The sequence below is a fragment of the Perognathus longimembris genome, chromosome 8 (assembly GCF_023159225.1).
Source record: "Perognathus longimembris pacificus isolate PPM17 chromosome 8, ASM2315922v1, whole genome shotgun sequence".
In the NCBI taxonomy this organism is placed as follows: Eukaryota; Metazoa; Chordata; class Mammalia; order Rodentia; family Heteromyidae; genus Perognathus; species Perognathus longimembris.
In genome coordinates, this window is record NC_063168.1 from 44,845,833 (window position 1) to 44,862,968 (window position 17,136).

The 17,136-nt window shown below is 36.9% G+C and overlaps 1 protein-coding gene across 2 annotated transcripts in view; it reads right to left on the reverse strand.

Annotated features, from left to right (window-relative positions):
- The window catches only part of Gtf2a1l (general transcription factor IIA subunit 1 like), a 52,795-nt gene that overhangs the window by 21,315 nt on the left and 14,344 nt on the right, over nt 1-17,136 (reverse strand). The window contains exons 2-6 of one of the 2 annotated variants that reach the window (XM_048352964.1): nt 16,640-16,828; nt 15,861-15,981; nt 6,224-6,279; nt 4,035-4,119; nt 731-1,326 (exon numbers count right to left, since the gene is read on the reverse strand). In XM_048352964.1, coding sequence (XP_048208921.1) covers nt 731-1,326; nt 4,035-4,119; nt 6,224-6,279; nt 15,861-15,981; nt 16,640-16,699 — 918 coding nt within the window. In that variant the 5' untranslated portion in view covers nt 16,700-16,828. The remainder of the gene's footprint in view (nt 1-730; nt 1,327-4,034; nt 4,120-6,223; nt 6,280-15,860; nt 15,982-16,639; nt 16,829-17,136) is intronic. The other variant, XM_048352965.1, reaches the window with a different exon arrangement.

The window sequence follows — 17,136 nt, forward strand, 5'->3', positions numbered from 1 at the left end:
AAAAAAAAAAAAAAGTTACCCAATATATTACAAGGAAAAAGCATTAATAGCACTAATAGCAAACCATGGTGCCAGAACTAAGTGTCCACCCCCTCCACTGCCAGACATCATCTCTGATAATTCTAAAACTTATGACACCAGTATGTATGTCTAGGTTATATACAGGTTACAGACAAGAACTGAATTACAGGAGGTAACATTACTTAGTTTGCTTCTAGATAGGAAAGCACAGATTTGGGCCTATTGTGGCTACAAACCAACCACTATCCCTAACAATCCTTGATTAATACCACTTAACTAATCTACTTCTGCATATCACAATAATCACATAGTGACATCCAGTGAGTAATTGGAGAGTAAATCCTTCACTTACCACATCAGAACTCTGCAAAGTTCATTCCTAATCCAGGAGAAAAAGACCGCCAAAATGGCTAAGTGATGAAAACAACCTTTAAATTTGTAGTTATTTTTACCTCAAAACTACATAATGCATAATTATTAGTTTAACCTCTATTTCCTAAATGGTATGTATTATGTGAAAACTATGGGGGGAGCAGTGAAATGCGCACACACATTCAAATCTTAGTTCTGTATATCGCAAGAAAAACAGACTTGCTGAAAGACTTTGAACAAGTTTCAGGGAACAATTAAATTCTTACAAGTCAATCCATCTCAGGAACTCTAATCATTGACTATTGTTTGTCCCTTAGCACTGAGGAATTGAACATACCTTCTCCGATACAGGTACACTGCTGGCTGCCTCTGTTTTTCTTGGTTGTGCTATAGAGTCACATCCGTACATCCTACTGTTAAGACCATAAAGTCTGGCATCAGTCACATAGTGGCAGGGTGCCCCAGGGGGGCACAGGGGGAGCCCACCATGCAGGTTTTGACTCATGTTAGCTGACACGCTGAGTACTGGCTCCACCTGAGAATCTGTTTGAGAGACTTGAGAAGGAAATCCAGGACCTCGAAGACCCAGATACTGAGAGCTTTCCTGCTGACTCAGAAAAGCTTCAGCCCTGACTTTATGCTCATTGCCAGGTGATAAGAGGAGATTGGTGGTGGTGGTGGTGGTGGTTTCTAGTTGTTTCCTATCCACTGGAACAGAATGGAGAATTGTGGGTTGTAGCAGCCCAGTTTCCACTCTCTGTTGCCTGTCAGGAGTGGCTTGGATGGAGCACGAATTCGGTCGTGGGATACTGGTCTGTATGATGGAAGGCTGCCCAAGTTCCTGGAACACTTGCTGGCCTGGAGGCTGGAAAATGCCTGCTCTTCCCGAAGTCTGTGTTACCATAATCGGTACATTCACTTTATAAAGATGACCTCAAAAAGAAAGGAGCAAAAGTGTAAGTAGAGGGCTGGGAATGTGGCTTAGAAGTAGAGTACTTGCCTAGAATGCATGAAGCCCTGGGTTCGATTCCTCAGTACCACATACACAGAAAAAGCTGAAAGTGACACTGTGGCAGAGTGCTAGTGTTGAGGAAAAGAAGCTCAGGGACAGTGCTCAGGCTCTGAGTTCAAGCCCCAGAACTGGCAAAAAGAAAAAAAAGTGTAAGTAGAACATAGCTCCCAATTTCATTTAAAAAGAAAAAAGAGAAAAAAACAGATTGGAGGAAATATATTAATGTTATTTGTGATTATCCCCAAGAGTTTCCTTTATTCTTCATTTTTTGTTATTTCCTGAAGTAAATACTTATTCTCTCTCTCTCTCTCTTTCTGTGTGTGTGTGTGTGTGTGTGTGTGTGTGTGTGTGTGTGTGTATGTGTGTGCACATGCACATAGGCCAGTACTGGGGCTTGAATTCACAGTTTCCAGATCTCACTTGGCTTTTTTGTTCAAGGTTCTACCACTTCCATCTTTTTGCTTGTCAAGGGGAGACAAAAGTCTCATTGATTTTTTTTCTGCCCAGGCTAGCTTTGAACCACAATCCTCAGATCTCAGCTTTTTGAGCAACTAGGATTACAAGCTATTATTCCTACATCTTAAATTACATTTTGTTTTACTTTGAGTTTAGCAGCCCTCCACTACTGCATATATGATCCATTTTAAGATGTATATATGCCACAAGTATTTTATTGTGGCCCTCTTATTATTTGATAAGTTAACCCATAATGCAAATTTTAACAAACAGTCATGCAAATATGTTTTATATATTTAAAAGACATGATGCAGGATAAGGTTATCAAAAAGAGTTCAATAATTTCCACAGTTATCAAATCTCCTCCAGCTTTTCTTTAAAATAATATTGAAAAGGAAGAAAAAAACATGTTTTGTTTTTTTGTTGTTTTTTTTTTTGCCAGTCCTGGGGCTTACACTCAGGGCCTGAACACTGTCCCTGGCTTCTTTTTGCTCAAGGCTAGCACTCTGCTACTTGAGCCACAGCGCCACTTCTGGCCATTTTCTATATATATGGTGCTGGGTTTTTATATAAAGCTTATTTCATTTATGTATACATATATATATGCAAATATAATTATATGTTTTATGTGTTTATAATATAATATGTGTATATGTATAATTATAGTTTCTGGCTAAAAAGAACTACATTCACTTCTTTCTTATACACTTGCCATCTTCATATCTCCTTGTGTTTCAAAACTGTCCTTAAGGTTTTTTTATGCCATAGCTTGATGACACAAAAAATAAAAGCAGTTTCCTTGTAAAAAAAAATAAATAAATAAATAAAAAATATATATATACACATATATATATGGTGCTGGGGAATTGAACCCAGGGCTTCATGTATGGGAGGCAAGCACTCTTGCCACTAGGCCATATTCCCAGCCCCCCCAAAAAACTTATTTTTAAGTACTGAGTTAGGTGCTTTACTTAATCTTTACAACAATCCAAACAGATCTGAAAATGCTTCAAATCCAGAGACAGTACTGAAAAACTAAGGTCAATTATGATGCTAAGTGAAATGAACTCCATGTTATGGAAATGATTGCTATATCACAGTTATAACTACTTTCAACTTGCTATGTGTAACTGTAGCTTCTATTATTGATGATCTTTTTGTATCCCCTTCCTGTGGTGTACCTGTACTATCTCTGTATCTTATCTGAGTACATTGGAAACCGTGTATACTGGTGTTAGAACTAGGAAACTGAAAGGGAATACCAAAATTGAGAGACACTGGGTAAAAAAGACAAACGATTACAAAAGCAATACCTGCAAAACTGTTTGGTGTAAATGAACCGAACAACTCATGGGGGGGGAGTGGGAGGGGAGGGGGGAATGAGGGAAGAGGTAACAAACAGTACAAGAAATGCATCCAATGCCTAATGTATGAAACTGTAACCTTTCTGTACATCAGTTTGACAATAAAAATTTAAAGAATAAAAAAAAACTAAGGTCAATTAACCTCCAAACTTGTGGCTATCCATTCTATTAGGCCATGTAGTCTTTTGTCTGTTTTTGTGTTGGCACTACAGCTTGAACTTGGGGCCTGTACATTCCCCCTTACTAAGACTTTTTATAGATTCAAGATTGGTGATCTACCACTAGAACTACCCTTCCACTTCTGGCTTTTTGTTGGTTAATTGAAGGTAAGAGTTTCATAGACTTTGCTCTCAAGGCTGGATTTGAACCTTGATGCTCAGATCTCAGCCTCATGAGTAACTAGGATTATAACCACTAACCACTGGCAGCCCACAGACACTCAGTCTTCAATAAGAAAGAAGCTAAAAGTTGATCAGAATAATCTTTGTGTTTTCTTGATAGCAAGCAGTACCAAGAACAGGCATGTCCTTTTATTTTGTATTGCTAAAATATAGAGACTGGCTTGAATTAGAGAAAATACGTGTGTCTTATGCATGTTGGGAAAAAGAATGGGGAAGTGATTATAGGACAGGCCTAGGACAGGGTCTTCTGTGGTTGATGGCTTCTATTAACAATAGTCACCATTGCTCATTACTTTTAAAATAGGTTTGTTTAAAGCTCCTATAACAATTTATTTTAAGAATCATGTAACGTAAGGTCTAGAAGCCAGTACCAATACTAAAATCACAATATTCTTAGAATATCCTTACCAGATGGAGTCTGCAGCGTCACACCTGCTGGCACATGAATAGGATAGCCAGGAAAAGCAAAGTTGGCACTGGAGCCCGAGGTACCCTAGACACAGGAAATTGTATTAAGAACTTAGAAAAAGACCTTATTTTTTCTCCATGATACCAAAGGGGGTCAAAATCTGATTCCAGATAATTGGACAACAGCTGGACAATGCGTTTTATTTTATATTAGGACTCAGTTCTTTGAAGAATGCCGCTTTCTAGCATGACTTAAATAATTCTGATAAAAATCAAGAGGAATTCCATTATGCAGTGACTAGCAACAATTTTTTTATAAAATTGTCTTAATGTTTGTTACTTTTATGACAAAATACAGAAATATTCATAAAAGATTTTCAGAGATATTTTATAAAGGACCATAACCATTTCTATTCACAAAATAAAATTTTATACTATGAAAGTTTAAAAAAAATTTTAATTTCTATGAAGCCAGTAAATCTTAGTGAATAAATAAGTGGCTTATAAAACTTGACTTAAGCTTGGTCTAGACCTTTGATTCTCAAAGTGTGAAGTATAAGAAACACAGTTGTTTATATGTGTCTTCTAGAAGGAGTTGATCACTTATGATATTTTCAAGTAGAAATGATAGTGCCTAATTTATGTAGTATATAGTTTTTACTTTTGAAATAACTAAATACAGTGTTTTAAGTAAAACACACAAGTATAAATAACACTCAATGTTGATGAGAATGTGATAAAAATTGGTTTTCTCAGGCTACTATGCATGAGTGTATTTTGGAAGAGTTCTTTGAAGGGACAATTTTGCATTATATAATACATACATATATAATACATATATATCAAAACTGAAAGCATGTTTGGCTTCTGATGCAGAAATTCTACTTCTAAAATCTTAACTGACTATCACACAAATATAAAATGCTGCATTACAAAAGATTAGAAACAATTTTCTTCACCAACAAAAATTTATGTGGTATATCCACAATATAAGGGAAGGCTAAGAAATCGATTACAGAAACAGTAGAAAACAACACAAACAACAAAAATAGCAATTCTACTCTTTACATTGATAAGTAATAACATGCACGAACAAACTCTAATAAATATACATCAAATAGTTAAAACAGTTGGGGAGGATTAATAAGACTTCAGGCTTTTTTACGTTTTACTTTAAATTTTGTGTTCACTTGTTTGTTGTATACCAGTCCTGGGGCACACTGTACCTGAGCTTTTTAGCTTACAGCTAATATTCTACCACTTGAGCCACAGCACTACTTCTAGCTTTTTGGTGGTTAACTGGAGATAAGAGTCTCACAGCCTTTCCTGCCCAAGCTGCCTTTACAAAGTGATCCTCAGATATCAACCTCCTGAGTAGCTAGGATTACAGGCATGAGCCACCAGCGCCCAGCTTGTTCCTACTTTTAATTGAAAAAAGAGATACTTCTGTGAATCTCAAAGGCAGAGAGATATCACTGGTCATTCAAAAAGCAATGCCATTTTATTTTTAAAATCCTGATGAGAGATGACATTTTGTTTGTTCTTAATGAAGAAATGAAAATGACTGGCCCACTAAATCTTTTATCCTAGAGAAGCAGCCCATGGGAAGAGAGTGAAAAAGAAATGGTTGATGGACTATTTACCATCAGCACTGTAAGAAAAAAGCAAAAGAGAAAAATCACTACTCTACCCCACCTGAAAAATTACTACATTTTTCTGTGAAGAAAACATAGTTTTATTACCTACCTCTGACTCCTGGAGGGGAAAATAAACTCTACTTTCACAAAAGAAAGTGGCCAAAGTATTCCACTTAAAAACAATGATATTGCTCAATATTGGGAGGGAAAAATTTATCAAAATTACCCATGTAAGGACCACTAAGGATCTAAAATTATATAGTGATATTAAAACCCCACACACTAGAGCTTCAGAAATGTCCTAACCTCATAGATACAAGTTTGGCAGTATCTAACAACTACTCTAAAACAGAGAACAAATATATGAAAGTGTTGGTTCCAAATCTCCTGAGTTTTTATTATGATATTGAAACTATTCCTGACCCTATGTCTGCACATCTTTTCCCATGCAACCGCAGGATCATGAATTACATCTATGCCTAGCATTGTGCCATCAAGCACCTTTAAAAGTGGATTGCAGTTTCTGAGGTGCATTTTAAATAAGCTACATACCAGTTCTGCTGGAACAAAACTTGGAAGGGTTCTGCCAGAAGGAATAACTAATGATGCTGTAGCAAAAAAAAATTATTTATCAATTAAAATTCATCAATTAAATGAAATTGCTACATACAGATTTTTTTAAACAAAAGTGTTTCCTACCACTAACATGTTCAACCATGGTGAATTTATTGATTCCAAGAGAGGAAGAATAGCTGTATTTTTCCCTTGAAACTTTAAATAAAGACCTTACAACTATATTACTTTATCAAAAAAGAATATCTCATTATAATCAGGCACACTGTGCTTTAAGATCCATAACACAATGTGTAGACTGTCTTGTCAGTCAATGTAGCACTAAATCTCTGTATTATTTCATGGGGGAAAAAAAAGTAATATTTGTTAAAGTAGCACATTTCTAAAAGACCATTTTGTTGATCAATGACATGTAACCCAACATAAATCCATTCTAAATTTTATAGGTTCAAAATAAATTTCAATTCATTTCACAAAAAGTTATTTATGGTTCTTTGGCCAGCTAAGCCAGCCCAGCTGTATGGTTTTAAGAACAGATGAATAAAAATACTTGGCAATGAAACACATTTGAGTGCTAAGAAAACACATTCTCAGGAGAATTTGACTCAACCTGAATTAACGTTTCAATCACATATTATCTTTCCTTTTTTTCCTCTGACAATTACTATGCCTTTATTTATACCTACAGGGCTAACCAAGAGGTTAAGATTTTAATACATTATTTAAAAATAAGTATAAATGCCTGGCACTGGTGGTCCATGCCTGTAATACTAGTTATTCAGGAAAATGAGATCTGAGGATGGTTGTTCAAAACTAGCCAGGGCAGAAAAGTCTGTGAAACTCTTATGTCCAATTAACCAGTAAAAGGCCAGATGTAGAGATGTAGCTCAATTCATGGAATTCTAGCCTTGAGGAAAAAAAAAAAAAAAAGGCTTTCAGCAAGGCCCTGAGTTCAAGCTCCAATACCAGCATACAACACACACACACACACACACACACACACACACACACACACACACACACACACACACACAAAATAATAAGTACAGTAGATGGATCTTAGCTGTCAATGCAACCTTAAACCTTAAATTCTCAAGTTCATTGTATCCACCTTAACAGACAGAATGCCATTTGCCTTTAATGAAACAAAAACTTTTTAGTACTTTTTTAGTGTGTCTATGAGGCACATTTATGTTAGGGCAATGTTTACTGTGGCCTATTTCTCACATAGAGAACTAAGGAAATTTGCTACAAAGACCTGTTTCTGTCTGATGTTACATTGGCTCCTCCCATACAACAGATCTGAGGAGCAAATTTGGGGGAGGGGTGTCTGTGTGTCTGTATGTACCAATACTCGTGCTTTGAACTAGCTTGGGCTATTCTTTTTTTTTTTTTTTTTTTTTTTTTTTGCTTCAGGATGGTATTTAACCACTTGAGTCATAGCTCCACCTCCAGCTTTTTGGTGGTCACTTGGAGATTAGCATTTCATTAACTTTCCTGCCTGGGCTTGCTTTAGATCTCAGATTTCAGCCTCCTGAGTAGCTGGGATTACAGAAGTGAGCCACCAGTGCCTGGCTGCAAATATTTTTTTTTAACTATCCATTCCTCCCACATTCGAACAGGAGAAGGGAGGCTGCAGATTGATGGTTAAAGAAGCACAAAATTATTTTTATCCTCTGTTCATCTATGGCTTTATTATCAGACATTCTTTTAGAAAAGCTAGATTAGAAAAAAATACTGGAGTGGCAAGAACACAATAGTATTAGTCTTACTTAGCTGAAGTGAGCTAAGTTTAAGTGGCTACAGCTAAGCCACAGCCTGGAAGGAAGCAAAAATCCCTTAACACAGTTCTGAAGCAATTAAATGAAATTTACTGAAGAAAAATAGCAACAATCCTCTTTTAAATACTTCGTAATAAATACTAACACAAATTCTCTATATTTAAAGAAATCAAACAGAGCTATAAAGAGAGCTTTTGAGGCTTCTTTCTAGACACTAGAATAAAAGCACTGAACTAATCCAAGCTGTATAATAAAATTTCATGCAGTTCTTAATTTTGATACTAAACCCACAAGATATAGGCCCCATTCACAAGTCATATATATCACTAAATATGCCTGAAACACTTTTTAATATCCAACTTGGTTTTAAACTAAGTAAAATTTAACTAAACGGTGTTTTTAACTCAAACTAAAGTGTCAAAACTTTAAATTTCCTGTATATATGCTGAGTATTAAATTCAAAAACAAATTTCATAAAATAGGAAAAATCCAATCCTGCAAACATTAATTTTAAATTTTGGTAATGTGCAGACTTCTGATGGCTCACACCTACAATCCTAGCTACTCAGGAGCCTGAACTCTGTGAATTAAGGTTCAAAACTAACCTAAGCAGAAAAAATCTCTGAGACTCTTATCTCCAAAACACCAGGGGGGAAAAGCCAGGAAAGAGAGGAATGGTTCAAATAGTAGAATGTCAGCAATGAGTACTCTTGAGTTCAAAGACCTGAGTCCAAGCCCCCAGTTCTGGCAGCAGAAGAAGAAAAAAAGAGTTAAATTATCTGTATTTGTCGATGACATGATCCAAGGCATAGAATGCCCCAATGACTACACACACACACACACACACACACACACACACACACACACACACAACACTACACTACACATCCACAGTTTAAACTAGTAAATAGGTTTATTAAAGCTGTAGAATTCAAACTCAGCACACAAGTTGCATTTCTGTAAACAAACAACATTCTATCTGAAAAAGAAATCATGAAAATAATCTCATTTCTGATAGCATCTTTAAAATTAAAGATCTTTTCAGATTCAAGGAGGTAAAAGTTCTGAACCTCAGGTCTGAAATCTAAATAGATAACAATGAAAGAAATTTAAGAAGACACAAACAGGGATGGGAATGTGGCTTAGTGGTAGAGTCCTTTCTAGCATTCATGAAGCCCTGGGTTCGATTCCTTAGCACCACATAAACAGAAAAAGCAGGAAGTGGTGCTGTGGCTCAAGAGGTAGAGTGATAGCCTTGAGCAAAAAGAAGCCAGGGACAGTGCTCAGGCCCTGAGTCCCAAGCCTCAGGACTGGCCAAAAAGAGAAGACACAAACAAATGAAGAGATATTCCAGGTTTGGGGATTGAAATATCTAATATTGTTAAGATGTCTATACTACCCGAAGATATACACAGATACAATATAATCCCAATCAAACTTCGGTATTCTTCACCAGAATAGATTTGTAAAACCAATATAAAGCAGCAAAAAAAAAAAAAAAAATCAAGTAGCCAAAGCAATTCAGAAAGAAAACGTAGGAGGCATATTTCCTGATTTAAAATTGTGCTACAGATAGGTGCTGGTGGCTCATTACTGTTATTCTAGCTACTCAGTAAACTGAGATCTGAAGACTGCAATTCAAAGCCAGCCCAGACAGGAAAGTCTATGAGCTCCTTATCTCCACTTAAATACAAAAAGCCAGAGGTGGCTCAGGTGATAAGGCACTAGACTTGGGCAAAAAAGCTAAGGGATAGTGCCCAGGCCCTGAGTTCAAGCCCACAACTGTCATAAGAAAAAAGAAAATTATGTTACAATTCACAGTGATCCGAATGCTTTGTAGCCCACTCTACTCAGGAGGCTGAGGTAGGAAGATCACTTGAGTTGAGGAGTTTTAAGGCCAGCTTGGGTAACATAGCAAGACTATTTCAAATTATAAATAATATTACAAAGCTATAGGAATCAAAACAGTTGCTACTGAAATTAAAATGCACGCACTAGTGGAAGAGAATATAGAAACCAGAAATAAACTCAAAATACATGGAAAACTAATTTTCAACAAGGGCACTAAGAGACATAATGCAGAAAATAAGTTTCTTTTGAAAAAATGGTGCTAAGACAACTGGATATCCTCCTGCAAAATAATAAAACTGAAATCCTCTGTACTACACACACACACACACACACACACACACACACACTCACACACACACTCAAATGAATAAAACATCTAAAGAATACTAGACCTGACACTTCAAATCCCCAGAAGAACAAAGAGAAAAACCTACTTGGAGATTAGCTTCAGCATTGATTTTTTTTTTTTTTGAGAGCATATCAAAACTCAGGCTACAAAACAAAAACAAATAAATGGGACCTGTGTTAGTCAAATTTTTGGTTGCTGTGACAGACACCTGGGGGGGGTGGGAAATCTTAAAAGATTTGGGGTTGCTGTTTTAGTCCATAGTCCCTAAGTCCTATGATTTTAGGTCTCAGGCAAGGCTAATCATCATGGCAGAGAGGGCCTGATGGACTAGAGGCGCTCACTTCATCACAGACAGGAAGCAAAGAGGAGTACACACATGCTAGTGCTAGTTAGCATCCTCTTTCTTCTTCCTTGACGGTGCCACCACAACCAGGGTGGGTCTTCCTCCCTTAGTTAATCATCTCTACAAATGTGGTCCCCTCACAGACACCTCCAGAACTGTGTTCTATTCATTCCTAGGTCTCTCTCAATCTAATCAAGTTGACCAATAAGAGTACTTGTCACAAGACTACATCAAAGTAAAAACCGTCTGCACAGCAAAGAAAACAATCAACCAAGTTAAAAGGCAGCCTATAAGATAGGTGCAAATCATACATCTGCTAAAAGGTTAATATTTAAAACATACAAAGAATTTACAGGTTCCTTAACAAAGAAATAATCCATTTAAAAAATAAGCAAAAGATCTGGATAGACATTTTTCCAAAGAAGACATAAAGATGGTCAATAGGGATATAAAAAGGAGGTTGACATCACTAGTCACTAGATAATGTAACTGAAAGTACAATGAAATGTCACCTTTTACCTGGAAAGATGATAAATCAAAGAGATAAGAGCTGACAAGTGACCGTCATATACAGAGGAAAAAGGCATTCGTTATAAACTGTGGATGAAAATATAGAACTGCACAGCCATTGTAGAAAGCAGTATAGAAGATCCTAGAAAAAGTAAAAATAGAACTACCATATGACCAGCAATCTTTATGATTATAACTCATAGAATATCAACTTATCACCACACACAGGGATCAGCATTTCCGTGTTCACTGAAGTATTAGTCACAGTAGCCAATTCATAAGAACAAACATATAGAATGGGTTGTGAAAATGTGGTAGTTGGGTGCTGATGACTACTTGGGGGGAACTGAAAGTGGAAAGATCATAGTCTAAGACCAGCCCAGTCAGAAAAGTTCACAGGATCCCTTCTCAACCCATAGGTGGAGGTAGTGGCATGCACTTTGAAATTACCTGGGAAGCTGAGATGGGGAGAATCATGATTTCAGGCCACCAGAGTAATAAAAGCCCAGCTGGTTCCATCTCCTCAAAGAGGAGCTAGACAGGGTAGTGTGTGCTTGTTATCCAACAACTATGGGAATCACAGCAACTGAGGCACTCATCTGGGAGGGAAGTGAAATTCCTTCCTAAAAATAATGAGCTATAAGTATGGATAGAGACATGGCTCAATGGCAGACTGCCTGCCTGTATTTCAACCTCATAGAAGACAGGTATGAGGGGAGTGGGGAGAAACATGGTATATATACGAAATAGATTAATAGATTATTATTCAACTTTTTAAAAGAGTCTACCAGGGCTGGGAATATGGCCTAGTGGTAAAGTGCTCGCTTCATATACAAGAAGCCCTGGGTTCGATTCCTCAGCACCACATATACAGAAAAAAGCTGGAAGTGGTGCTGTGGCTCAAGAGGTAGAGTGCTAGCCTTTAGCAAAAAGAAACCAGGGACAGTGCTCAGGCCCTGAGTCCACGCCCCAGGACTGGCAACAAAAACAAAACAAACAAACAGATAAAAAGAGTCTACCCTTTGCCATGCCACAGCATTAAAAAATCTGAAGGACTTTATGCTAAGTGAAATGTGTCAGACAAAAAGAAAAACATGTTGCATGATCTCACTTATATGTCAAATAGCAGAAACTGGGGTGATATGGTCAAAGAATACAAAATAGCATCTATATAGGATGAGTAAATCTAGAAGTCAATGTATTACATGAGGACTGAACTTGATATTATACTATACTTTTTGCTAAGAGTACATTTGAGTGCTGTAAGTGTAGCACTTGCCACAGAGTAAAAAAAAAAATGGTGAACTCCACAAAATAGGCTAATTTTCTTGACTATTGAAAGCTTTATATGTATATCAAAATATCATTCTATCTACCTTAAATATATATAGTAAAATTTAAATTAAAAAGAGGTTATGAGGCTACCAGAGACAGACAAAGAAAGAGAGAAAGAGAGAGAGAGACCTAAGTATGAGATTCTGTTTGAAACAAGAGGCAAAATGGGCTGGGGGCATGGCTCAAGTGATATAACACCAATGTAGCAAGCTTGAGGCCCTGAGTTTGATTCTCAGAATCTCAAAAGAAAAAAGCTATGAGAAGCCAATTGTTTGTATTAAACCCCAACATGATTTTGTATTAAACACTAATGAGATTAGAAGAAAAGGAAAACAATGCCACTCTTCTCACTAAATATACTTTGTTATGGAAAATAGTTATGTCCACAAATGCTGATATATTAACATATAATTTGATTTTTATATTAATAAACATCTTAAATTTTTTTCACTTTAATTTCTAATCTGCGAAGATACTTAAGAATCCACAATTCACACAGCTTCCCCAAGTCCTTAATTTTTAAGAGTGGAAAGGAGTCCTGAGAATAAAAAAAAAGTAGAGAACAGATGATTCAGGGTATTACTAAATGCATGAATAATACAGCCCAAAAAAAACACACATACAATAGAGAAAACAAGTTTTAAAAGTGGAACAGACAAAGGCAAATGACTTATTCAATTGCAGATTTAATTTGGACTCTTTATCAAAAGGAATAAAACAGATTGTAGAAGTAAGTTTATTTTAATCAGGCATTTTAAAGCATACCATGAGAAGACACAATTAAGAAGTGCTTCAATTTTATGAGGCTATTTACTTCAAGATCCTATTGTGAAGTGGCCAGAAATGAAGACAGATAAGAAAGAGGTCTACAATGCACTTTTAAAGGATACAGTAACTCCTCTTAAACCGGCTCATTACAAATCAAAGAGACAAGAATAAGGAGAAAAACTGTCTTATTTTAAATGTAATTATTTCTATTATTCTAACTTCTAAAACACAGAATAAAAATGAGACACTGAATGCAAACCAACTCCATACATTAATTGCCAGACTATGCTGTATTTTAAATCGCTGTTAATATTACCATCTTGCGGGCAAAATGAAGTATTGCAACACTGTCAAAGAATCTGAGAAATGTTAACTTTGCTTTTGATAAAAGACAATTAAACAGGTAGCCACCTTTATGGTTCAGGTCTGTCATCCTAGAATATTTGGGAGTCTGAGAATAGATCCCCTGAGAACAGATCAGCCTTAAAAGGCTGAAAGTCAAGGTTTAAGAATGGCCCAAGCGGAAAAGTCCAGAGGATTCTTCAATCCATAGCTGGGCATGGATGGTAACAAACACCTGTCAGCCTAGTCATATATAATATTAAGATCAGATGACCCCAGTTCCAGGCTGGCTCTGAATAGAAACATGTGTGAGATTTCAACTCAGTAGAAGAAAGTAGGTATAAAGGCATGTGCTGTTATCTCTTATATGATAGGAAGCCTAAAGCCGACAGATGATAGCCTAAACATGCCCCTGGGCAGGAAATGAGACCTCCTGTCAAAAATAACTAGCACAAAAAGGGGCAGAGGAGTGGCTCAGTGGTAGAGCACCTGCCTAGCAAGTGTGAAACCCTGAGTTTGAGCCCCAGAACTGCCAAAAAATAAGACAGTCAAGTATTATTTCTCCTCTCTACCCACCCCATCCTCTCTTGCCAACTTCTGTAAAAAGAACCTTCAGAGTTATCTATTTTTTAAATAGGAAAAATGTTAAAGTCTCTAAGAATGTTAAACAGACAAGAAGTAAATGGAGTGTCCTAGTAAAGTAAAAATGAGCAAAGCACCAAGGGTTCACACTGAGGCTGAGATCTGAGGGTTGTGGATCAAAGCCAGCCATGGCAGAAAAGCCTGTGAGACTCTTACATTCAATTATCTACAAAAAAAAAAAAGTCATAAATGGCCTTGTGGCTCAGAGTGGTAGAATGCTAGCCTTAAGCACAGAAGTTTAGGGACAATGCCCAGGCCCTGAGTTCAAGTCCCAGGACTGGCACAAAAATAAAACTAAATACAAGTGAAAGCATAGCCTAGCCAATGACCATGACTAATGAAAGATGCTTCAATGTGACAAGTAAACAATTAAAACTGCCATGACTAATTCTTGAAAGCATATATATACATATATAAATATATATTCATGTCCATATAGTGTTTTCTTTAATCTTCTTTTCGCAGAATTAATTGCAAAATTATATTTTAAAAGCACAGTATTCAATAAAACTTATGCTCAACAATTAGCCATTGTTAATTTATGTCATTTTTATAAACTATCATTTCTGCTGAATTTAAATTCTCCTTGTAATAAAAGAGGAACTCACGTCCTATCTCCTCTTCACTTTAGCTTATGTAATTTTCATGTGAATTTTCCCTAGCATACTATGAACAAACTACTTATTACCAACAATCTAATCCAAAATCTGTCCTCCCTCCTTGAAAACACTACTTTCAAAGAGCCTAGAGATTCTCTCAGAAGGGGAAAGAAGAAAATGTAGAAAGACAAAATATCTGTTTATCTTTCGATAGCTAGTCTTTTCTAGTTTAAATGGCATACATAATATGGATAAATATTCCCCTTAAAAGCAGAAGTTGCCAGATGCCATTGGCTCACACCTATAATCTTAGATACTGAGGGGGCTGAGATCTGATTATTGCAATTCAAATCCAACCCAGGCAGGAAAGTCTGAGCGACTTTTTATCTCCAATTAGCCATCAAAAAGCTAGAAATGGAGCTATGGTTAAAGTGGGAAGCCCCGACTTGGAGCAAAAAAGCTAAGGGACCATATCTAAGTCTTAAATTAAAGCCCTAGTACTGGCGCGCACGCACACACGCGCACACACACGCACACGCACACACACACACACAATCAGGTCTAGATTCAGTAAGTCTAAGAACAAAAATAAAATGTATATGGTCAAGATGTTGTAACTATTTTAATTAATCAGAACAGCATAGTAGCTTGAAGAATCTCCATATTCTCTCTCACTCTCCAATTTGCCTTCAATACAACAGGTTTGGAATGTGCATGGGGAATAAAAGAATGAATGCACAAGCACTCACAAGCTTCCCCCTTCCCGCTGTTCCTTAGCCATGGTGGCTCAATTACTTCCCAACTGAATCCACTCTAATTCTCCAAAGGCCTTGTGTATTCCAAGCTCATTTCTCTAAAATAAGGCTTCATCACCTTTGTGGAATCTAATGCTATTTTTAAGTAAGTTTAAATAACCTGAGGGTTTTTTCATCAATAATTGTAAGACATGATGATTCACAGGGTGTTCATTTCATGGAAATTATTGTGAGGGTCAAGCCCACTCACTTTAAGAACATAGTCCTGATTAAAAAAACACTACCAAGTAGGAATTGGTTCTGAGAATGTAGGTGGAACTCATGGATTTGTTTTAGCCAACCTGTGGGTTGTAACGTTTGATGAAAGTTGTGTGGCATTTGAAGAGTGAACAAAGGTGAATGGATGCTATTTCTGAAGAAGTCTTCTGTGGCTTTAGATTGCAAAACTTTGGTTTCCCAGAGCTGAAAACAAAGCAAAACAAGTTAAAAAACAAGCAACAACAAAAGAAAAAACACCACTTCCAGACACCAGCAGATTACATCTGTAATTCTAGCTATTTAAGAGATGGAAATAGGAAGGATGGTGGTGGTTCCAGGTCAGCCTGAAGAAAAGTTTGTAAGATCCCACCTCTACCAATATCCCAGCACAGTAGCATGCACCTGCCATCCCAGCTGTATGGAGGGCAGAGACTGAGAGGACTATGCTCCCAAACCAGCACAGGCAGGAAAGCTCTTCAGATGCGATTCCAAGAATAAAAAAATCTGGGTGTGCTAACAATGCTCCTGTCACCCCCAACTACAGCAGGAAGCATAAATCAAGTCTAGGCTGGTCCAGACAAAGAGCAAGAGCCTATCTCAAAAATAACCAGAGCAAAAATTGCTAGAGACATGGCTAAAGTAGTAAAGTACCTGCCTAGCAACACAAAACCTTCCGTTCAAGTCCCAGTATCATTAAAAAAGGAAAAAATTACTAAGGTATTTCTATGATTTTAAGTCTTTTAAACTAAATTCCCAGCTGATGACACAATCAATATGCTACAATATAGTTGAAAAGATTAGAACTATTGTTTATCTGTTTTCCTAAGCTGAAAATACAAGGAAACTAGTATTGTCTACATACCTGCTTCAAGTCTTTTAAAACTTGTTCTTCAATGCCTTCTTCAGCAAATAGTTCCCGCATTCCTTCAATTACATCTTCAATTACAGATTTGTAGAGTTTGGGCTACAGAAAAACAATTGTGGAAATTTCTAATTCTCAAATTTGAATGTATATAACCTTAAAAGATAGTCGAGTGGTGATGGCTCATGCCTATACTGAGCCTTAGACTGAGGTCTAAGTATTGCAGTTCAAAGCCAGCCAGGGTAGGAAAGTCCATGAGACTCTTATCTCCAATTAACCACAAAAAATGCCAGAGTGGAGCTGTGGCTCAAGTAATAGCATGCTACCTTTGAGCAAAATGCTCAGTGCCCAGGCCCTGAGTTCAGTCTGAGGACTGACACACACACACACACACACACACACACACACACACACACACACAAAAGAGGAATGTATACTTTCTAATCTTATCTGAAACAAAACACAGTAAGAATTTTCACTACTTCCTGTTTAGAGGA